General features: G+C 36.3%; 1 protein-coding gene across 2 annotated transcripts in view; it reads right to left on the reverse strand.

Annotated features, from left to right (window-relative positions):
• The window catches only part of PRKD1 (protein kinase D1), a 116455-nt gene that overhangs the window by 17095 nt on the left and 75934 nt on the right, over positions 1 to 23426 (reverse strand). Inside the window, exons 5-13 of one of the 2 annotated variants that reach the window (XM_086891735.1) lie at positions 22678 to 22701; positions 12523 to 12733; positions 10825 to 10902; positions 7752 to 7956; positions 5186 to 5309; positions 4346 to 4423; positions 3517 to 3796; positions 1198 to 1250; positions 50 to 122 (exon numbers count right to left, since the gene is read on the reverse strand). In XM_086891735.1, the coding sequence (XP_086747861.1) occupies positions 50 to 122; positions 1198 to 1250; positions 3517 to 3796; positions 4346 to 4423; positions 5186 to 5309; positions 7752 to 7956; positions 10825 to 10902; positions 12523 to 12733; positions 22678 to 22701 (1126 nt within the window). The remainder of the gene's footprint in view (positions 1 to 49; positions 123 to 1197; positions 1251 to 3516; positions 3797 to 4345; positions 4424 to 5185; positions 5310 to 7751; positions 7957 to 10824; positions 10903 to 12522; positions 12734 to 22677; positions 22702 to 23426) is intronic. The other variant, XM_086891737.1, reaches the window with a different exon arrangement.

The raw sequence follows: 23426 nt of genomic DNA on the forward strand, positions 1-23426 counted from the left end.
AAGAAAATCTTTATCTTAAGCACAATTGTACAACACACCAAAGCCTTACCTCCATAAACAATTCCAAACTGTCCTGATCCCAATACTTCATCTGGGAAGATCTGGTATACAGTGCTAATATCCTGTTTATACAAACAACAGATATTAAGCCCTAAGGATATGGAAAGAAAATTTGTATTTAATTTGTTTTTTCTAGTGGGAATTAGCATTCTTTTAGTGCAGTTCATTTTAAAATATATAATCTGCCAAAAAATTCAGGTGTGTTTTCTTACAAGCCATAGTAACTATAATTGCTGTAAAAGCTGATGAATCTTCAACAGGTTCACTTAGAGGGGTAAAATATTCCACTTGTGCCAGAGAGGCAGTCTCATGTCTCACTATTACTCAGTGCTGTAACACAGGCTAAAGCACAAGCTGTTAGCAGATTCATTTGGGAGACTCAAACAAACATCAACTCTTGCAGGTCAGTTTTATTTTCCTGATATGTACCCAGCAGCATATACAACAAAGAGTAAAAGAGTGTCTAATTCATAATAAAGGCTGCCTTTTTCTTAGGAAATAAATGGACGTATCCCTAGCAGGCAATTTTTTGCAATCTTTTTCTGACAACTACCAGAGCTGTCCCAAAGCTTTAGCTAGCTGCAGGGACTATCTATTTTTTCCATCTGCCATGAGATAGAAAGCAAGCAGTGTGACTGCTTAACTTGACCACATGACCTGTGTCTAACTGTCCCAGAGTAAAAGAAACCCAGAATTCTCTATGTGTGCATTATGACATATGCAACTCCTCCTTTGGATAAAGTTCCATTTTTGTACATCAGAGAATATCTGATCTCTCAGATATGACAGGAAATGGTATATTCATCAAGGTTTGTGGTCATTTTTACAAGGTTCAGCTGACAAATTCAATGAACTAGTAATTTCTACACCCCACTTTTCCATTTGGTAATTAACATCCTACACAGATCCACAGTTAAAGCCTGTGAAATTACCCATACATAATTCCTGCATCTCGAGAAAAGGTGCCACAAAGATGGTTTTTGTCAAAATTAAAAAAGCTAATTATTTGTTAATTTCTTCAAAGTAAGTGAGAAATGGCTGATGAGAACTCCCCTAACACTCCTCTTGAAAAGCAGATCAATGACTTTGCCAGTTTAATCATAGCATGTCTAACACCAGCATCCAGAGAACACTCACCACGTTTTCTTGGACTTGGCAGTTTGACACAGAAATACTGATGGATATATCCCCTGGGGAAGCAAGCAAAATATACTTTAGATTGCTGTGCTTTTAGTTCAAACATGTAGTAATAGGAAATGACATTCATATTACATCAGTATCTACTGACAGCTTTAGAAATTGGACCAATTAGGTCAGCTTGTTTGTCTACCAGCTAATATAAAATTATACCAGCCCACAAACACATGAATTGAATAACAGTTTTTCAGTGTAGGGAAAAAAATCCAGAATTATAGAATTATACAATTCATTAATAATTTTTAATAGTGAAGTCTCATAATTCCCATTTATAAGCTTCTTATTGCTTTTTTCCATTCTCTTTTGAGGCTTTGTATCTCACCCAAGTAACAACTGCAACTAAACAATTTTCATTTATTTAGTCACCTACAACATATTTGATGCTATTCCAATGAAGGCAAATACACATTCAAACTGCATACTGTTACAAGTAACACACATTTCAACTGGCTTTAAAGACATGATAAAACAGACATAATGGAAACAAAACCTTGCACCTGCATTTTAATATAACAAACACCAGATCTAACTTCTATCACTTTGGAGCTTAGGATATTTATAAACATGTCATAAGCATTTGAACTTACTGAGGGGAAATTCAGAATATGCCTACTGCTAGCTGCATTATAAAAGGACAATACTTTGGTAAGGAAAGCATGCTTCTTTGGAGCACTGTCCTTCTGTCTCCTCTGTATAATCCCACTTATGCTGACTTTCCATTTGTTTAAGTATAAAATTTTAAAACCAGAGTCCCCTACTGTAAGGCCTTTATTACACACTGAAGATGCTACTACCCATAAGCACTAATCCTCGTTGCAGTAAGTAACACAAGTAACTTCTGCCTCACATGGCTTATTCCCTTTCCTTAGGAGGACTGCTTTTGGTATAGAATGCTTCAGTTACAGAGGTTTTTAATCATTGCCAATTTGTTTTCAACTATATGTACTGCTGTGCTTACACAAAAAAAAAAAATGGAAAAAGACACAGACAAGTCTTAGACTTTGAGCAAAAAAAAGAAGATTGCTATCATTCTCACTGTCCACAAGAAATTGTACTAAAGGTCTCAGACAACCTTAATTTTTGCACATATAACCCAAAGATAACTACTAACTTGTAAAGAAATTTTTCAAACTTCCCAAGAGGGAGATAAGACAGCTGTCATGCCCAGTCCAGTATTTTAGGTGATTTGTTTAGCTACATTGGACTCAAACCAGGGGCACTAGGCAGCTAGTCTGATGGAAATGACATCCAGAATTTGACACTATTTTATACAAGATCCCAGCCAAGAAAGCAAAGGACATTGCTGATCTAATCTGATATGTGAGCTGTTGTGCCTGGAGATGCAATGCCACAGCCTGTTGTATTACTTGGTTTCTGAAGGGCTTGTGGTCTCATTAGCATTTTGTGCTGCATTAATAGCATCCAGATGTCAAGTGCTAAAGTGGGTGTATATTGCAACAAAAGGTCTAATCCAAATTATGTAGACATATCCAAATTCTCTTTACACTGACTAGGCTGAACAGAAAAATAGAACAACCACCGCAGCACATGGCTAATAGTGGGGAATTGTTTGCTTTGTGTTACTTTATTATCAGTTCCCAAGAGAGATTTAAACAGGTCTCATATTTGGTTTACATGAACTGTCATCTTTGCTAGAGAATTACACAAAGGTATGTAAATTGGAAGCTAAGATATAGTCCTTTTGGTCCTGGGAAACACACATGCCTTGTGCTTAGAATAGCTGTTCTTCACACTTGAGCTCTTCTCATATCAGCATGGGACAATGTTTGAGGCAGCTGTACAGACAAATATGATGAAAGGGAGCATATAATCTATGCTGCAGTGACCCAAAGAGTGAAGAGCTGCTTCTGCAGACAGCTAGAAACATAAATTGCAGTCAGAAAAAAAATCTATCAGTTCTGAACTGATGATAGATGAAAATTTAATCTCTCTGCGCAAGGAGGCTATTTCTCACACCAGCAACGCAAATTTGAATTAGAAGCCTTACTAATTTCATAACTATTTGCTTACTAAAATATCTGCATCTTCTATATCAATACAGATGTCCTACTATAAACTGAAAACACATGGATGAGAAACTGTGTTGTTTAAAATAATATGGAAGACAAGTGACAAGCCATGACAGAACAGCCTTTACCAGCTGTGCAATATATACATTTCAATGTGTACAGAAGACTGAGCAATGTCACTTGAGATGGGGTTCTCCTTATCAGAAGTGGAGGAAATGAGCAGACTTACTGTGCAGGCTGGGTCCTGACCCAGTTGATGCCCCTTTAGGGATGACAGGCATCAGGGCGTGCTGTATTGCCATCTCCCACATTCGTGCCACATCAATGCCAACACCACTGCTGATAACGCCGTTATTCAGTGGAACACTTGAGAGGTTGTCTATGTTTTCGCCAACATAATAGACGATATTTGCTGTGCTTATTTCAAAACAATGAGGATTGGCTCCTTGAGGCAGCAAAGTGAAAGTTTTTGCAGGTTCCAGAGACAAAATTTCAGACAATGGGATTTCCTAAAATGAAAAAAATATTTTACTTTCTGTGTAAAGATTATCAACATATAAAACTTCAGCATGAGCTTTACTTGATGAGTTTATGCTACCAGTTGTTGCCTTTTACCACATGCTTCTTGTACAAACAAAAAGGGTCTTGTAACTTGAAACTCTGTGACACAGATGACTGTTGATGGTAAAATACTAAATGTTTCTCTCCAAGACTAAATAGAAATTTAATTACTGAGCTGAACTTATCAAACAGAGTAGTGAGGTTCCTTCAGAAAAAAAGCAGGGCCATCCATGTATCAAGAGAACTCCATTAGAAAATATGACTTCTCATATAAAAACTTTTCATTTCTACAACACACATTTTATAGGTCCTGGTTAACTGGCACCTTTCAGATCAGAGACTTGTGAAAAGTAGAACACACATATGCAGCTTAAATAATGAAAAAATAAAAAACCCAAAACCTAGATAGAAGTTATTCTACTACTGTAGTTTTAGTAAGCATCATTTTAGTCGTTCTATTCTGGTGGTATAGAAAGAGGTTGGAAAATATTCCTTACTTTGTAATATTTGCTTCCAGTATCATTTTGAAAAAGTGTAATGCATTTGCTGTCCAGCCTCCAGTAGTGTCGCTTTCTCTGCAATAAAAAAAAAGTAAATTAATGAAATGTTCATTTCTCAAAAGCACCACTGCTAAAACCTTTTTTTAGTTTGAAGGGATGTACTGTGAACAATAAAGACCCAATTACTATTACAAGATTTTAATGAAAACTTTATAATTCAATTTAGAATTTATAGACCTCTTATTATGCTCTGCTGTTTCAGGAACAGTTCTGTTAAAACTGTACAAGTTTTAAAAATTTAAAAGGTCATTCTGATTCAGATACATTCAGCACAATTTGCTCTTATATATGATCCTAAAGCAATTAAAATTTCTCTCGGTATCCCTTATGAGACCCCCATTCATTTTTGAAGGTCACCTATTGAAGGCTTTATCATGTTTTAGCAGGTTGGAATGAAAATAGCCTTTTTCTACATTAAATTTACTAAAGTCTCAATTCAACTGGCAGTAAGGTATCAGGGAGAGTGCAGCTGGAAAGTAAAGCTACTTTACAGAACCCCCTAATGTTATGTTTCACTTCCTTAAGAATGATCTTACATTTGGCTGCCTATGATAATGCAATGATATAATCAGATGATTTTTGCATGTTTTAACCGTCTCCTTTTCTTACAAGCAGTTCCAGTCTCAGTTATGATAAGAATTGGGACTTTAGGAATCATAGAAATTACAAACAATTCCTTACATGAGTGACTGTGAATTACCAGAGTATTGCTAGAATTTGATTCTATTCTATAATATAACATATACTAGAAGACAGGTCTTCCCTAACAATTCTTACCAGTGTGTCCTTGCTTGTATAGTGAACCATCCAACCCTCCTTCATTACTGTGCTACTTCTCCTTTTTGTGTGCTTCACAGACTGTACCACTCTCATCAATGGAATATTGTTGCTGGTTGAAGGGCTTAAGAATAAATCATTAAAGGCTTTTAAAGAGAAGATAACTTTGGACAAAAAGAAAAAAAACACTTTAAAATCAAAATACATGTATACACACACAGAGAAATTATCCATATTTATTTTCATCATCATTAGGAGACTGGTTTGTACACTATTTGGTTTTGTCATTCCAAGTATCTCGAGATTACGAAGAAAAAAGACTGTAATGCTACCCCAAGGGAATGTCAGAGACTTTCTGAGGGCTTACACACACTCTTCCAGAATATTTCCAAAGATGAGCTAAGAAAATGGACAAATGACTAGGGCCTTAGCTAGGCTGTGGGAGCTGTTGCTCAGGCCTGTGCTATGTATGATTCAGAGCAGTACTTCATCTTGAATCTCGCATAACCTATGCAGACCCTGTCCATCAGATTACTGTCCTGTGATCTTGCTTGGGCTCAAACACACAGTGGTGATGACAGTTTACACAACAGAAGACATGTCGGCTGCCCAGCTGCACACACTCCGGCCAGGCACAGCAAAGAATCTGCTGGAATCTCTCAGAGAAAGAGATTTAAGCTACTCTACCCTTAGAGATTTAAGGTGAAACCCTATTGCCTTGTGGGGTATGCACACTGCGACTTTCTACCATTCAGCTAATTCCCAGTAAGCTGGGAAGCCATGGGGATGTGACAGCATGCCTGACAGCACCATCAGATAAAGTCTGGTAGTAACCAGAAGCAACCTAGCCCATCATCCCTGCTGCTAGAGTTAACAACTCCTAAAGCAGATCCTGTGTAATGGAATATGGACTCAATCTGTTCAGTCCTAAACATGAATACTTGCTTATTTCTAGCCAAAACAGGGATGCTGCACTGTACATGGAAACAGAGCACAACATTGCTCTTGTATTATGCCTTGCTAGCAAGGCATTGGTTTAACAACTCCAACAAAAAAAGGCTGAGAGTGTTCAGGAAAAGAATACGTTAGGTTCCCAAAGTTGTTGTGACTGTAGATGTCTGCAGATGGCCCTGCTTCACTGTTATGTATTCTGGAAATAAGTTTTATGAATTGGTAGTTTCCCATCAAAATGAAGAAGGTGCTGTCTGGAAGTTTAATTATGTAACATATAGTTAACATCTCTTTTCTACCTAAAAATGATTTAACCATCTGCAGTTTCTATTTAGCTAGTCTTGTCTGTACTGACAAAAGGTTTACTTTTTGTTTCCCTTTTATAGACCACTTAAAGAATATCCATGGATATGGAAACTACCCTTAGAAATAACTGCAGAGAGGCATTACTGGAAATACAGGAATGTCCCTTCCAGAAGTTAAACATGTGAAAACCTTGATTATAAATGTTTTATTAGTACAATTGGGTATTTTTATTTTGAAAACTTGCAGTGCTGTCTGCTTAATAAAACCCGGAAATTAAAAATGTTCTGTGACAAATGATTTCATGGTCTAAGCACAGGCTCATATTCCAGTGATACAAGGTGTCTATACATCATACACATCATAGCTATGCAGATAAATATGACTGAAGTTCACTGCTGGATGAAGTAAAACTACATATTGTTGAAATTAATTGCTTTCTATTAGTGCAGGTGTATGACAGTAACACAGAAATAAGGGTAACATATTAATGAGAGACTTCCAACAAGCAAAATAAAAGAGGAAATCGCAGGTCAAACAGACCCATGAAAGAAAAATGTTTTATAAGGTATAGATCCCTTAAATGTATAGATCCCTTGCATCAAGGAAATTACAGCTGAAATTATCTTAATTCATTTTAGGTTCCTTGACAATGAATAATCCCTACTTTTTTCATACTATTCCGATATTTCCAGACAGTTCCAATAAGTGAATAATGTTTCTTCTCTTAATTTACTTCTGAGGTACATTGTACAACCCAGTTCCTCTTTTCCTTCCTGAACAGTCATTTCAAAGCACTTATCTATTTTGTAACTTATTTAAATTACTACTTTAAGTTTGTCAAGCTTTCCTTTAATAAAGGCATCTAGAAATACGAATAAATAATCTAGATCTGATTATACCATAGCCACTTACACATTTTGTTTATTTAAATGACCGGGTATTGCACTGTTAAACCCAGGAAAGAATGCCTTGGAAAATAAGTAAACAGTAAATAAATAAATAATAATAAATAAAGAAGTATTTTACTGGTGCTTATGCACAAATAGTTTCACATCATTTTTGTATGAGAACAGACTTGTAAAAATTACTTTTGCATAAGTTTTCAAATGCTACTTCAACTTGACAATAAAGCTTATTTTAAATTACTAATGCATATAATCAGTGAAGCATTCCCACTGCACTCTCAAACACACAAGATTTCCCCATTTTAAATGAGTGTGAATAGTGTAGATTCCCCCTCGAGCCCTAGACATGGCATGTACAAATAAATACAAAGGAAGATGGAAGGTACGCTCACTCCCCAGCTCACCTGATCATCCTGTTAGACTCATCGTGATCCAGATCAGCATCCTGCATTTCTCCATTGTCACTATGGCATCCTGTCATTGACATCTCTGAATCATGAGCCATGGATTCTTCCATGTCATCTATAAAGCCACTGTTTCTTTCGCTGTCATTGTCATCACTCCCTTCTTCCATGACCACATCAGACTCAGCCCCAGGACTAAGAAGGTCTGGAATATCATTTCTCAAGTTATTACCTAAAAACATGCAATACTCCAACTACAACATCCTGGCACATTTTAAGCTTCCAAAACACTCAACTTCTCTTTGAAAGTCTATTGCCTGCACCTAGACAATATAAGTAGTCAATTACTTATAATCATGAACTATATATTCCTCTGCACAGGAATAATGTTTTCTGTGAAGGCTGCACAAAGCAGCACAATAATCAATACCACTGAAACAATGCTCCCTGCCATTAGAAAAGAAATATTAAACAAGCACCAAAACCAAAGATTTAGGGTTTGACTATGGCATAGCATTAATAGCACCATTCAGCTTATATTTAAATTATATTAAACTTTCCATTTTCCAAATCAGATATGCCTAAGAAAGATCAGAGTAAGGAAGAACTTTTTGTTGTATGTGAATGGATTTATCTGGAATATAAAATCATCAGTCCTGTCAAAGGGTAAAGACAGCATCAGTTTTTCTAGGATGTTGCAGTGTTTCAGAAATTTGAAGTAAGGTTAAAATCACATGGAACACATCAAATAGTTTCTCCTAGCAACTTTTGCCTAATTGTGTGCAGGAAGGTTCTTGACAGCCAGTGTAGGCAATGTAACACAAGAAAAAGCACATTGAATTGTCTGACAGCAAAATGTTTGGAATTGATGGCAATTCACTGAAATTAGAAGTGCACATCTGAAAAGTTTGTTTTCATGTACAGTAGTCTTAAGATAGTTGGATATAAATTACTGATGTGTGATGAAGAGACACATACTTCATCTCTAGCAGAACCAGTCATTCAGTCATGAATGATGCTTCACAGTGCAAGGCTCTCTCTTTGCTATTCTTACAACACTTCTAAAATCTCTATTTTTAATAAACTTACAATCAGTTAAAAATAACTCGTTACATTTAGTATATAATGCATTTACTAATGACACCATACTTGGAATTTCATTGCTTCAGCTCTTCCTTCACTTACTATTTTAGGGAAGATTCATCACACAGCAGATGGACAAAATGACAGATACTGTATTTTTTTTATTAAGTTTGAAAATAATGTGAACCAAATTACTGTGAAGATACAAATGAGATACAAGATAAAATAGCCTTTGATAATCCCAGGGACCCTCTATCAATCATTCAGGACACACAATTCAGAGTTCTACAAGGATTCTATATATACCATACTAAGAATATTATTTGGTGTATAAAAGCTAAGTTCTATAAATTTTAAGATGGCAATCTTCATGGAATCAAGGAATATACTTGGAGTAAGCCCAGAATATGTGTTCTCACCCCAAGTGACACTGCACAAGCTTTCCTGATTCAAACTATCACTTCCCATTAGCCCAGCATCAGATTCATGTGTCAGGAGGAAAGTCCAAGCAAAAGTAGCATGTTGCTTGTGAAGCAAAGGTGGGGAGAGGGCAGAGGGGGAGTGTTGGAGGGATGAAATACAGCTGCCTCAGATGGAAAAAGGGAATTTGGAGAAGTAATTCAGAAGCAAATGTAATTTTTTTTCATTTAGTTCAGTTGTGCAGAAACAAAGTTTATGTTCCTTCCTGTCTTTTCACAGCACTTTAGATCAATCATTCCTCACTAAAATTGCAACTATGCAGGAAAAAGTTTATAATTTATAAGCAGATTTAGTTATTTTCTCTGACTGCAAATCGCAGGGAAAACTTTACACTCCTATCAATGGAATTAACACCTTATGGTGTATCCTTTAGTTTTTGAAAACCAAACAAGAAATTTCCATTGTCAATATTACTTGCACTCCTGAAAAATAGTTGTGTTGTGGAATGGTTAAGTGAGGTATAAATGGTTCAAGATTAAAAAAAAAAAGAAAAAAAAAAAGGCTCCAAGAGTCCAGTGAGAGGTGCATCAGGAAGACATCAAGGCACCTTGTCACATTTCAAGTGGAATACTTAGTATCTGTAGTAATTTTCCTATTAAACATAAAACCTTCATAGTGATACAGTAACACTACTATGAGAAATCCTGTGAAAAACATTAGTTAATATTCCAAATTTTGTAATTTCTTGATTTGTCTTCAATAAGGTAGACCACTGATTTAAAGGAAAAAGAATGTGTCATAAGGTAATACTTTATTCACCTCAGAAGCAGTTTAGGCTGACAACACAGCAATACGCATTAGAAACTGAGCACTTCACCACACTTCTCATTCCCTCATCACACAGGAAAATGACATTTTCAAGGGGATCAACAACTCATCTACAAGCACTCCTTTTTTCCTCCAGCACTGTCTGCCAAGCCTACCCATACACCCTTATAGTTAGCACAAAACCAGCACTACATGAATGGGAAAATGGGCAGGTGGTCAAGACTTGATTTGTGGCAACTGGTATGATTAGTTCTATGCCATCAGTAAATGGAATTTTTTTTTCTCAAGGGCATTCCTAGTTCTTCTAGGTATGTTTTTCCTTCTCAGGAAGATCATCCATAATCACTTTTTTCCTCTCCTCACATTAAAAGAAAATTTTGTGCTTCTAGCTGACAGGTAATGCCAACTTCTCAGGTGTGGCTTTTTGCTTTCCTCTGGCACTCTGCACTTACCAGGTGTTATCACAGGGCCATTTTGCTGCTAACATCACCTCTGTAGCACAGCTTAGCCTGTCTGCCAGTGCCACCTACTTGGAAGAAACACACTCCAAACTGATGGTGTATGAGCTACTCGCAGCATTCCTCCCACACTTCATCTTCGACACACAACAGAATTATTGCAGAGGAAAGGCCACTCCCAAGCAATGGAAAAATGTGTGTTTGCACATGTCACAGTTTTACATTTCTCTTTCCTTTAACCAATAGTTTAAATAATGACAGAAACAATTGTTAATGCAACTTACCTCCATTAATGGCAACTTCCCCCAGGCAGTTATTTGGCACTTTAGGAGCACAGCGTTTGTGACAGTTGAATCTACAGTCTGGTAAGTGGAAAAGGGATACAGCCAAATTATTTCTTTTTCTGTGACACAACTATATTTTGTCCTCCTATCCAGCCTATAGATGTTAAGCTCTATCATTTCATTAATACAAGTCCTATGTTCAGAGAGTATGGGCTAGCCTGGCTCCATGCTGTCTGTCAGTGGAAGGGACAGGATGAAGATGCTAGAAGCACCTTTCTGAGGAGAAAAAAGCCTTTCCAAGGGTAGCTGGGTGGAGTGACACTACAGCAGCCAAAGTAGTGCTCAACCCATCTAGGGGAGTGATGAGGAGACACAAGTGTTTGTCTTCAAAGCCAGAGCTGTTTTTGCAGTGAAAGAAGCAGAATGGGCTGCAGTCTAAGAGACTGACTACATAGGAAATACTGATAACTGAAAATTTAAACAGGAGAACCCTAGCCAACAGTTTTAAGTGAGAAAATATTTGTTTTTCACATCTCAAGACAACTTTTAGGCAGCTTGCAACTGAGAGTTCCTTCAGTCCTTTTCCTATTTTTCAAATTTTTTTTTTACTTCTTTCGTATGTGTAAGTAGCACTTCATTAGATGTCACAGGAACTTGTTTTCTTTTGGCTTATGAATACATTTTACTTAAACTAAGAGCTTTAAGTTACTAAAACACCAGGAAAACCAAAGAGTCAGGGAGGAAAAAATATACTAAGGTTGTCTATATCCTTGTAGTTATTTAAGATTGATCCAAAAACCAACTAGAGGTACAGCAATGCCAAACTACTGACAAATGTTAATTTTATTTTTTTTTTATTTTTTTTTAAAAATAGGTTAATATTTGCTTAGGTCATCAGGATTCAAAATTAACTGAAACAGGTGATGCTTTGACAGATATTTTGCTTTAAGTTAAATGAATGCAACTTTGAATTTTTGCAGGGTTTAAAGAAGTAACACAAAGTATACTGCCTAATTTTATGAGAGTTGTTATTTATTGTAATAGAAGGAAGGTGATTTTAAGCATCCATTAGCCAACACTCCAACCCCATAGCATGCACAATGCTTTGTATTTACAGGCTAAGGTTGGCTAAGGTGAGCCAGCAATGTAGGCTAGGATCCAAGGGGCCTGACTCACTTCAGCACCTGCTAAGGTATACAATGCCATGAGACTTGAGAGCACATTAATCACACTGAAAAAATGTGGGTTTAAATTCACATATAACCCCATCTTATTTTACTTCTATTACAACTTCCCCAAAACACTGAGCTGCTGAGGCTCAAGCTCATGCATCAATTCACACACAGGACTTTGTGGATTGAAAACAATGAAGATAAGAATATAGTCCATTATGTTAACTATTCTGTTGTAAGCACAGGTTCACCTATGCCAAATACAAGATCATTTACACCTGAATGAAAAATGTGAGCTACTGCACATACACCAAAGGCTATGAATGAACAGCCACACAGCCAGATCCTACAGAACACCAATTACTGTAATTTTGACTGCAGCTTAATCCAATGTAATTGTACATGTGCCTACATGTAGACAGTTTAGAGAGGAAATCATGAATAAAGCTGCATAGTAACCACTCAAACACTAATTTATTAATTTTATTATGCTTAGCTTTTATGTTCCTAAAGGACATTTACTTACCTTTGCACTGTAAACCCTGTCTAAAAAGCCCTTTGAGAAGCTTCTTGCAGTACTGGCAAACTGTTGGACGTGTGTAGGAGTGGATGACAAAAGTATGAGGCACTTTAACCTTTGACAGTAAAATCTTGTCTAGTTGAATAGGTCGTCCAATGTAGGACTGTGAATTCGACCTCTTCTCTCGCCCAGTGTATGATTCTGATGGTGTCTTTTGCTGTAAAATACATAAAAAGCAGTTTTGTATTCATTTCTGAAAGAATATCACATTCATATATTCCCTCAATATCCCTCACTTCAATAACACTGTCATGTCATAAAAAGTCATGTAAGTACCTTTAAACACTAATAGAACACGCATCATTGCCTCTCTCAAGACTGCTTTTAAAAAATTTAAATGGTACTGAACAACACCTTTCTCAACATTACTGTCATATACTTCATATTGTATCAATACTTCATATTGTGACTGAAACAGGTTTTTTTTAAAAAGAAATAATCAAAATTAAAATGCTCATTACAATTTCTCAGAAAAGCATTTTACATTCTGATAAAAACAACTTTTACCTCTTCCTGTTTCACATCAAAAGTAACTTTTAAAGGCTGTCTTTTATGTTATAAATGTTTATAAACATTAAGAAATTATTACGTTATTCTATGTGCATGTAGGTTAATGATGGAAAAACTATTAGTATTTTCTATCCCCTTTATTTATAATTTTTGCTATTGTTAACCTCATCACATTTAGATTATGCAAAATAGATCACAGTAGGTATTTAAAGGTGTGTGCATATATATATATACACACACACACACACCTTTAAATACCTTTTTTACATATATATATGTGTGTGTATATATGTATCTGATGTGAGTCACACAGTCTAAGGCATGAAATCCAAAGAATTTCTGGAAGAAAAGAATCACCTTATTTTCTCTACTAAATTAATTTAGGTTTACATATGATAATTAAGCCAGAAAACAACAAACCTAGAAAACTGCTTTCTCCTAATATTTGCCCTTGAGAAACAACCCAACTACTCCCACAATTAGCATTGAAAGGAGAAAAAAAGTGAGAAAATGTAGCTTGATCATTTACAACTCAGCACCTTCTCACTATCATCTGCAAATAATCTGATAACTGAAGGCTAGAAAACAAATCACTCACAGTGAGCCTGCACTAATCAAAAATTGTATTAGCTGAAGCTTCAGGTAGACATTAACTTGAAACACTGCTTAAATTCAAATACATAATGCTATAGAAATTCCTCCATCTGATTACTATTTCCCAGTCACCAAAATATAGAAAAATACATTTTTGTATGCTACTGTCTGAGACTTTTGGAGTAAAGAGGAATTGAAAAGTCATTTTAATGGCAGAAGAACTGAAGAAATTAGTTCCAGGCTTTGCCTTCACAGTGTATTTGCCACGGAGAAAAAAAATTCTTCCTTACAAAGTTCATAGAGATTTCTTGCCATGAAGAAAAATTCTTTGGTTATACTGTAGAATTAGGTGTCTTTCCCAAGAGGCATAAAGATCCACTGTACTAATGCAGTCCTTTCAAATAAAGTAAAAATATGCAAAATACATTGTATGAGCCAGGTACCAAAAAGAAAACAGAATGAAAGAAGTATAAGAAATCACCTGTTTTTACTTCATCACAAATAAAAGTGGAAAAAGTCTGAGTAGGTTTAAATCTTCATGCTCTGCAAAATACTTACTTTATTTAAAAACCCCAAACAATTAGTCTCAATTTAAGATTAAAGACAGTTAATATTTGTTAACTACTAATAAAACGCGCTACTAATAAAACTATTTCTAAGGCAGATTGCACTAAGTTTCATGAAGTCAACACGAACAGGCCTGTAAAATGCAAGGCAGAAGACCATCAGGACAGAAGAATGAGCACAAGCTTCACTGCTCAGCTAGTGTCAGCTGCCTGGAAATGACAGCCCTCAGTGGACAGGGTAAAGCTCACAAAGAGCAGTGAGAAACAGAGATGCAGTTCTCTCAGTTTTATGCCTGTGTAGACCAGAAAAAATTCCGGTCCCAACTGATGCTACTTCATAGTCCCAATTCAGTTCCTTACAAGTTACAGCCTCAAGCCTACCCTATGACCAGAGACCCAGCCCTGAGTTTGCTCTTCAGTGCCCACATGAAGAGTTATACTTGTGGCATACTACAACTTAATGTAAATATTTTCTTTTCAAATAAAGTAATTCCTAAAGGATTCATCTTAATTGTTATCATTACTTGCAACACATTAGCCACAACATTTTGCTCTCTCTTTCTTGAATCTGGACATCTAGTGGACATTTTGCATGTAGTGATGCGAGTCTCTTAAAATGAAGTTTAACTGAAAAGGAGTGAGAATATGTATGGGGAAGAGTTCTAGTGCTTGTTTTCATTATGTCACTGTAACAAACTAATATTTCAGTTTGCCATTCTTATCACTAGAGCTATTTCTTGACAATCTTACTACTGTCTGTATCAGTAAAAGTGATCCAAATATCTCCTATTGTCATCATCTCTCTTAGAATCCTGACTAATATCATCTACATTAAATCTCTTTTCTATGACCACTCTTCGTCTTCCAAATCTTCCAAATTATTGCCTAATCAAAAATTGTTTTGGCAACCAAATACTGCTAAAAGCAAAGTCCAAATTACTTATTCCGAGGTGACTTCATGCTTAAAGGATTTTAGAAAGCTGGTTTGGCCGCTTTCCTCACCAAATACCTTGCAGGTTTTAGAAACGTCAGCAGTGTTGCAGAAATGTACAGAGACTAATCTTGGGCAGTTATGATTAACAGAGAGAGACAGTCTTCCCTACAGCTTTGGTTCTGACCTAGATGTCTGATCAAATCTCAGGTGTGGTACAGAACAAGTGTGGGACAAATTATTTACTATATCTTTTGCTCAGATTGATAGCGAATTTTTCAGTTTTAATGTGCAAATATATGTTTCTGAGAAAATGTCAGATTGAACAAAAAGTGAATTCTAGATGCTCTGCATTGAGTTGATTGTTTCTGAGATAACTCTGAAACAGTTACTCATCATACCATCAGCCTTGATCAAATAGTTACCATTATTAATCCTTTTGTCACGTTGTTTGGTACGGTCTTTTTCTCAAAATTTATATTAGTCAATGCACAGTTGATTTCTGAAATATTTAATCCAAGTGTCATTTCACATGGTTGCCAAGCTGTATTCCTGAACAATTAACTAAGTTTTTGCTAATTCTTAAGTGTTCTCTATAGCTCAAGCGGTAATGGATACTAAAGAGAAGATAAAACACTGGAAAACCTACTGTAAGTTGTCAGTCTTCAAGTCCAATTTATAAAGAAAGGTATTTCAGCTTTTCTTTGCCATTCCACCAGTGCTGGGCTGCTGTGTGCCAGCAGTAGGGCACACCATGTAAGGCACCAGCAGTTCTCAACTTACAGTGCCTTCAAGTCAAGAGCTAAAGCTGAGTTTCACCTTCTCACATGCTAGAAAAGGCATCAGAATTCATGGATCTCTCACTCCTGCATGCCCAGGCCTGATATGCCTGACTCCACTCTCTCCCTCTTCCAGCCAGAGGCAATGTTCCCCCTGGGTCCTGCTCAAAGGTAGCAGGGGAAGGGAAGCTGGTGCCTGATAACTCACGGCGGCAGCAGCAGCTGGAGCATCTTCCACACCCTCTGATGACTGTCTGGTTAGGAGGAGTACCTCCTCCCTCTTGTCAGATAAGCTTCTCCTGCCAATACAGTCCAAAAGTCCTGTCAAGATCCCTCAGCTCTAACTTCCAGCAGTCCCAGCATTCCCAGCATCAGATAAATGCCACAATTTTAAGCCCCTGAAAGCACAGGAAACCAGAACTATCCTATATTCACTGCAAAAGCAAGAATCTCCTCCACAAAGCACCTTCCTCAGCTGGCCTGCCTGGTTTATTAGAAAGATAAATGAGTTTTTCCTGGTAGCCAGCCAGACTACTGACTCAGCAAGTCTGGAAACTTCCCAGGAAATGATTGCTTAACCAGATTACACCATGGAAACTAAAAGCCTTCACAGCTCCAAGTACTAAACAGTCCTTTAGAACAATCATCCCAGCAAGGTAATCTATACTTTAACAGCTCAAGAGTTCAATTTTCCAAGGGACAACAAACACCAAGAAATGCATGCAGATACTTAACTAAGTAACCAACTAAGTAACCAACCAACTAAGATGCTGACACTAATCACATCCAGACACCTCAATTATGTTTTAACTGTGAGAATAGCTAATAGAGTCCTGTTTGTTGACTCTTATTTTGAAGTGGGAAAAAAAAGGTTTGGTTTTCTTGTTTCCAAAAAAGGAAGATGTGCCAATCTTTTCCCCAACATGGGGCATTCCACCTGACTTTTATTTAACTGATGCCTTGCTTCTTCTTCTTGCTTCAATTTCCTTGAATTTTTGGAATATATTGAAGCCCCTCATGTGAGTTCTGGTGAGCTTTGTTGAAAGCTATTAGAAGACACAACAATTTGTCTATGTTAGCCAGGAGCATAAAATCATTGTACAGTCATTGCAGGAAGAAGACAGTCCCCCAAAGGTAAAAATAGCTCAGCAGATCTTCCCTGTCTTTTCTACCTTGTCCAAATACACTGCAAAATGCAATTAAGAAACTGAAATAAACACTGATTCCCCACCAATGGATTCAGCTGTTCTTATCACCTGAATGAGTTTGACTGTCTTGTAGCATTCACATTTATTACTTCCAGAAATCAAAGAAGCTGTAGGGAGATGCTGAAGGGACTAATGGGAAGAAATAAAAGCTGACTGCTTGGACACAGAGGTGGCCTCCTGGGAACAAAGACAAGGACCAGCTCTGCAATCCAGCTGCATGGGCTAGTCTGAAACACAGAAGAGACTGCTTCTTTCTTTTAAAAGGTTTTGACAGTCCCACTAAAAACGTTCCAGAGATTCTGACAAAACTTTTTTAGTAAAGCTTAATGTTCTATAAGAGTCAGAAAGCAACTACTTCATTTTGGCAATCATGCTTGCAGAAACATGCTCAAGTCAGTAACCTTCACTCAGAAGAGAACAGGCTACACAACCTATACTCTCCTAAATAGATATTTTTTTCAAAACTTACATAAATAAGCACTAACCTTTTGGAGGCTCAATATCTAAGAAATGTTGCAACATTATTCCTGTAGTTTACACTGAGATATTCAATCAGAAATAACAAGAGTATTCCTACAATTTTTAAATGTTTGCCTTAACAAAAGAATAAACTATCAGAATCTATGGTTTTTTATTTACTTGGACAACAGAGAAAAGTGATGTCTATTTCAAAAAACCAAACAGCAATAACTGTTTGCATGAAGTTTCATTTTTAGTGTTGGAGCAGACTTGTTGAAACATGCATTTCCTTCCTATATTAAAGACAGAAGATAAAGCCTTAATATGTTCATACACAATTTCTTCACAGGAAGCTACTGTCAAGTGAGGTGCTAGAGGTTCCTGTAACCACAGGAACTCTGTTTTTAATGCAATGCAAATGTTGACTTTCTTTTACAAATTAAACTACGTGAGTGTAATTAAGTGAATTCAAAGAAACAAATCTTCAGTTAAATATACTGAGATACCACACTTAGACTGCAATCAACTCTGTTGTCTTTCAAGGCTTCTTGCACTCCTCTCTTTAAGTCAAGTGTATGATTTAATCCTACAAGCACCACACTTAGATAGCTATGGTCTGAAAAACATTTCAGTTTCACATGTGTAAACACATCAAAGAACTGACTTCAGTACAAGCTGTTAATATTAAACCATCCACAGATGGAAGTTATTATGTACGCCGCTCTTCTACTCAGACATCAACAGCAGCAGACAGTGGTTTAAATTCTCTGTCTGTAACCTGCCTTATTTTGGAAAACAGCAAAAGAAGATTACTGGGTTTCAGCAGGCATTGTGGGACTATGCTGACTCCTCAGAACCAGGGAATTCCCAAAATGAAAGCCCTTTCTTTTTGGATATGCTAGTACCAGCAGCCATAGTAAAACTTACACAGCACAAAGCCTTTTTCCAGCATCTTACAGATACAAATTCATTCAAAAATATTAGGTTTAGTTTATTCTTGTATCATGTACTTCCTAATGGTAAGTATATTAATTAATAAGGTATTTTTGTGGAGGTATTTTGCAGTATTAGAATGCCCACATCAGAAGCCAGACCTGGCAGCTTTATTATGTCTGCTGAATAAAGCTAATAAAAAGGGGGGGGGGGGGGGGGGGGGGGGGAGCACACACGATGATACAAAAGTATGCTAGCCAAATTATAATTCCATACAAAACCTTTCAGATAGTCTGCACAATTCTGATTCATCCTATCATATATGAATCTTGCCCTTCCCCCACACCAATGTATATATGTGTCCCATCTGTCACTGTCTACATCCTCACCAAATCAAGGATAACAGCCAGGTCTTTAGGCTTAACCACTGACACTGGTTTGGAAAGTTTTGGCTCTGGACAGAGCAGATCTAGACAAACCTACTTGGTGAGTCCTGAAGTTTGAGGGCAGTACTACGTTACAAATACAGAAAAACAAGGTTGTATATTAAAAGGGAGAGAAAGCACCACTGAACACACCTGGGCCATGTCAGCACAGATAAAAAGGTTGTGTTGATTGCCATTATTCCTCAAAATAACATTTTGGGATCTTGTACTAATTCATAATAATCCAAATGATTATGAATGAAATCTCAGAGATACTACAGGGAAGTAAAATGTGTGCTGCAGCATTTGGGAGTTTTCCATATGAGCAAACCCTTTTGCTAGTACTTAGAAACTACAAGAACTTAGTTCCTAATTTTCTCTCAATGTACCACACACTCCTGAACAATTCCTACTGTTCCAGTCATAGAGCTTCTATGAATCCCCAGTTTAAGCCGTGGTGACTCAGATGTAGGGTCATAAGCTGACAACAAATAGGAGATTTAAGAACAAGTGGCAGCTACCTGATGATAAAACCAACCTGAACTTCTCTCCTCTTCCAAGCTGAAGAGTGAAATACCCACAAAACCTCTGGGATCTCTAACAATTGCATTCAAAAAGCAGACATATCACATATGAAATTTCAGAATATGTACATCTTAACCTGTTTAGCATTTTCTGTTCTAGCTATCTTCCTATTCTATTCTAGAGATTTAGAAAATATTAGGTGCACAACTGACACAATATTTAATGGTTTCCTAAAAATACATCTCATAGCTTGAAATTACTGGCTCGATCATTGTTAATCATCTTATCTAGTTGTAATGAACCTCTGAAACAATCATATTGGGGCAAACTAAGTCAGAAAAGCACTAATGTACTTTACATCAGTTACAACAAATTTACTTCTACGGCATTTAATGCATAGCAGGTAGTACTGGGACTACTGTTATTTTAAGGCACAGCAGTGTGCAAAGTAAGCCAGTCCAAATTTACCTTCTGTATCCTAAAATGATTTAATATGTTCAGTAAATAGTTCAGCTGAACTTTGAATATCATAGATATGCAACTCTTTAAGAAAAAAGAGACCTACTTTTTAAATACTTTTTGATTTTGACCTTTATTATGTTTAACTATTTTAAGGTATTGTAAAAAGGCAAAAAAAACTAAAAAATACATAAATTATTGTAGAATTCACCTAAATCCCTATTTAAATATTCAGTTTTCAATGTCAGATTCATGGAGTTCTCAATTCTTAGTTCTATTTAGTGCATGACCCTATATTCACCTGGTGGATCTGGCACTAGGTCAATGTGAACATTACTTAGGATTGGTTTACTTACTCAAAGCCTCTATTTCACCTCCTATTATTTTTAAATAAACTCTAATATTTTGGAGCAAACTCCAGGAGCACTATGCAAAACAGCATAGGGGTTTTTATTAAACATATGGGCACACTGAAAGTTAGCTCCCATTCAGACAGAGAGGAATGTGCAGTGGGTGTCACTGAAGCACGGAAAGATAACTTGAGGGTGAAAAGAATAAAACATAACAGAATAGTATTAATTCACAGTTAACTCGAGTGCCTTCAAAAGAAAATATTAATTTTGCCTTTGAGGATCTTCAGTCTAATGAACTCTACTTCAGCCATTAGAAAAGGACTTGTAATTAGAAGTGGTTTAAGGCACCAAGATGCTCTCAGCTGCAACACCCCAGCTCTTTATTCCCTTCCTCAAGGGCCTTTTTTTTCCAGTTCAGTGAGCCAGGGAGGAATACAAGACTCTGTAGGGACTGGAACTGGGAAAAGGAGATGCGTCTTCTGTAGGAGTGTGGAACACAAAGGCTTCTTAGAGTGGCTATTTCTGAGTCACTGGAAACAAGGACTCCCTATTTCAGTGGGCTAAGACAAAAGGGCATCTGTAAGTGTTGGGTGTGAGAGAAGAAAGAGAAAATGGCCACCTACAACTCAAGACAATTCCCTCCCATAGCATCTACTGCCCTAGTTCTGCAGAATCACTTCTATATATAGCTAAAAAGCCTCAAGCCAGCTCTGCTTATAACAAATCTACAGAGGCAAACACCTGGTGCTTTATATTCTGTCAGTGATACATATATAGTCTTTTCAACTAAAAGTATTTAGATTTTAAATCTTGAATTATTAAGCAAAAAAAACCCTGTAATTCCTGATTCTTCATCAAAAATCAAAAATAAGTAACATTCTACTTACCTACACCCCACGAGATGCATCATTCCTATTTTAAAAGCAAATCTCAGCTAGACTTTTTCCAAGAAATCACTTCAAGTGTGCTTATAAAATGACCTTACTATATTCTTCTAGAAAACAAATAAAACTTCCCAAAATAATGAAAACTTATATTAAAAAATAAAATTAAAATTCTATTGTATCATATAAATGTATTTTGAAGCAAAAGCACAGATAGCTAAAATATTTTCTTTTCATAACAGAAACACAATTTTTTCTTCCAACTACCTTTTTTTTCCACATCTATCTTTAATTACTGCTACTTTAGGGTAACCCACCATTATCCAGATTGGTGAATTCATCATTTATCAGACAGTATTGTATTTAGAATACAGTTATCTTAGATATTACAAAAACTGTGGTTTATATGTTTGTATTGCTTTATGGATATCCTGTGGAGCTGGAATTCTGGAGCACACAGTAAGAATGTTTATGTTTTAGGAAGAAATAGAAACCTCATCCCTGGAAGTGTTCAGTGGGGCTTTGAGCAACTGCTCTAGTGGAAGATGACCCTAACCATTGTAGGGTGTTGGAACCATATGATCTTTAAGGTTCCTTCCAACATAAACCATTCTACGATTATAGGAAACACAGTTATTTCTCTTAAAGAAATAGGTGCTTGGTCATGGAAATCTTTATTTTAGCATAACAAAATATTCCTCCGACTAACTATGTAGTATTTCTAAAATGCAGTACTTCTAACATTTGAAAAGCCTGCTCTTTTCTGGTTGCATCCCAAATACATGCTACAAGAGAAAGATGCCAACACTTCTTAGTTTCAAAAGCTTTTGAAACTTTGAAGAAAAACCAAACTTTTTTAGAAAATCCATAGTGAAAGTCAAAGAGAGCAACCTCTGACGTGAATCACCCACTTAAAAAAAAATATATATTTTTTTTATTTAGGCTTTACACTCTTCATATATAGAGCTGTAACTTACTTGTACACTGTTCATGGCTATTTCCACAGAAATATAGAACTGTAGAGTCCTAGACTGTTTTTTTTTTTTAATTCAACCATAGTCTGAAAGAAAGAGCTACCCCAATGGCAGTACGGTATGAGAAGTTTATTGCTGGTGATCACTTGATTGTGAAGTTTGTTCAGCTTAAAAATAAAAGGTTTATTTTCTACAATACTCTAGCAAATTCCCAAGTCCTGAAAATTAAGTTAAATTTTTTCCCCACGTGTTACTACCAGTATAAATTAGGGCTTCAGTCTAACCAATGACCTCTTTCAAGCCCAAGAAATGCAAAGATCACTTTTGTATTGCAATATTTTCATGTTCACTAATTTTACTGTTTAGTATAAGAATTTTGACATTTACTATGGAATTTGGACGTTACTAATCTGATTTAATTCCTGCATGCCTTCTAATTCACACTAATAATAATAAGAGGATGTTGCTGATAGCATGGTAGGGAGTAAATTCAGTACATACCTCATAGCCAGGGCTGACAGGAGACTGACAGGTAGTTGGAAAGAAGGAAAAACAGAACAAGGAAATAAGGGAGAGAAAAAGACAGAAAATAATGTTATTTTAGAAGCAAGCATGAATGTGGGAACATATTATACTCTCATTCTTTTTTATAGATAAAATACTTAAGAACTGCATTAGAGCTGAGACATGTAAAAATCTGGGTTGCATTGTATTCTCCTAGTTCTACTTTTTTTTAGCATTTCTACTAATGAGTTTTACACTACTAAGTTAAGAATCAAAAGAAGATTTATTTTCTTTGGAGGTAGATTTTTAAAGCTGTACTCAAATATAGGCCCCATTCAATTTTCAGCTCAAATGAAATGTTTTATTGGCTAATGAAAGCATTTATTCCCCAAACTGAAACTGTTTCTGTGCATGGTGGTTCTGTGCAAGGATCATTCAAGTATATTTTGAATGTAATGAAAGTACATTTTGCAGGACTCCACATTATCCTGCCTCAAAGATTTTTAAATGACAAAATTTCATAAGATAGGGCATAACTTCTTTACTTTGTAAGTGTAATTTTTCCAGAAGGCAGACTTACATGTTGTGTCTCCTATCAGGTGTACACTACATCAACAAAAAAAGAAACAGCAACTAAGTTTGATAATGACATCTATCAAAGATCTCCAGGAATTATTCTCTCTCAACTGCTCTGATTCTACATAGTAATTAGGGGTAAAAATACATTTGAGTCCTATTTGAAGAAC

This window comes from Cyanistes caeruleus, chromosome 6, assembly GCF_971803275.1.
Source record: "Cyanistes caeruleus chromosome 6, bCyaCae1.hap1.1, whole genome shotgun sequence".
NCBI classification, from domain to species: Eukaryota; Metazoa; Chordata; class Aves; order Passeriformes; family Paridae; genus Cyanistes; species Cyanistes caeruleus.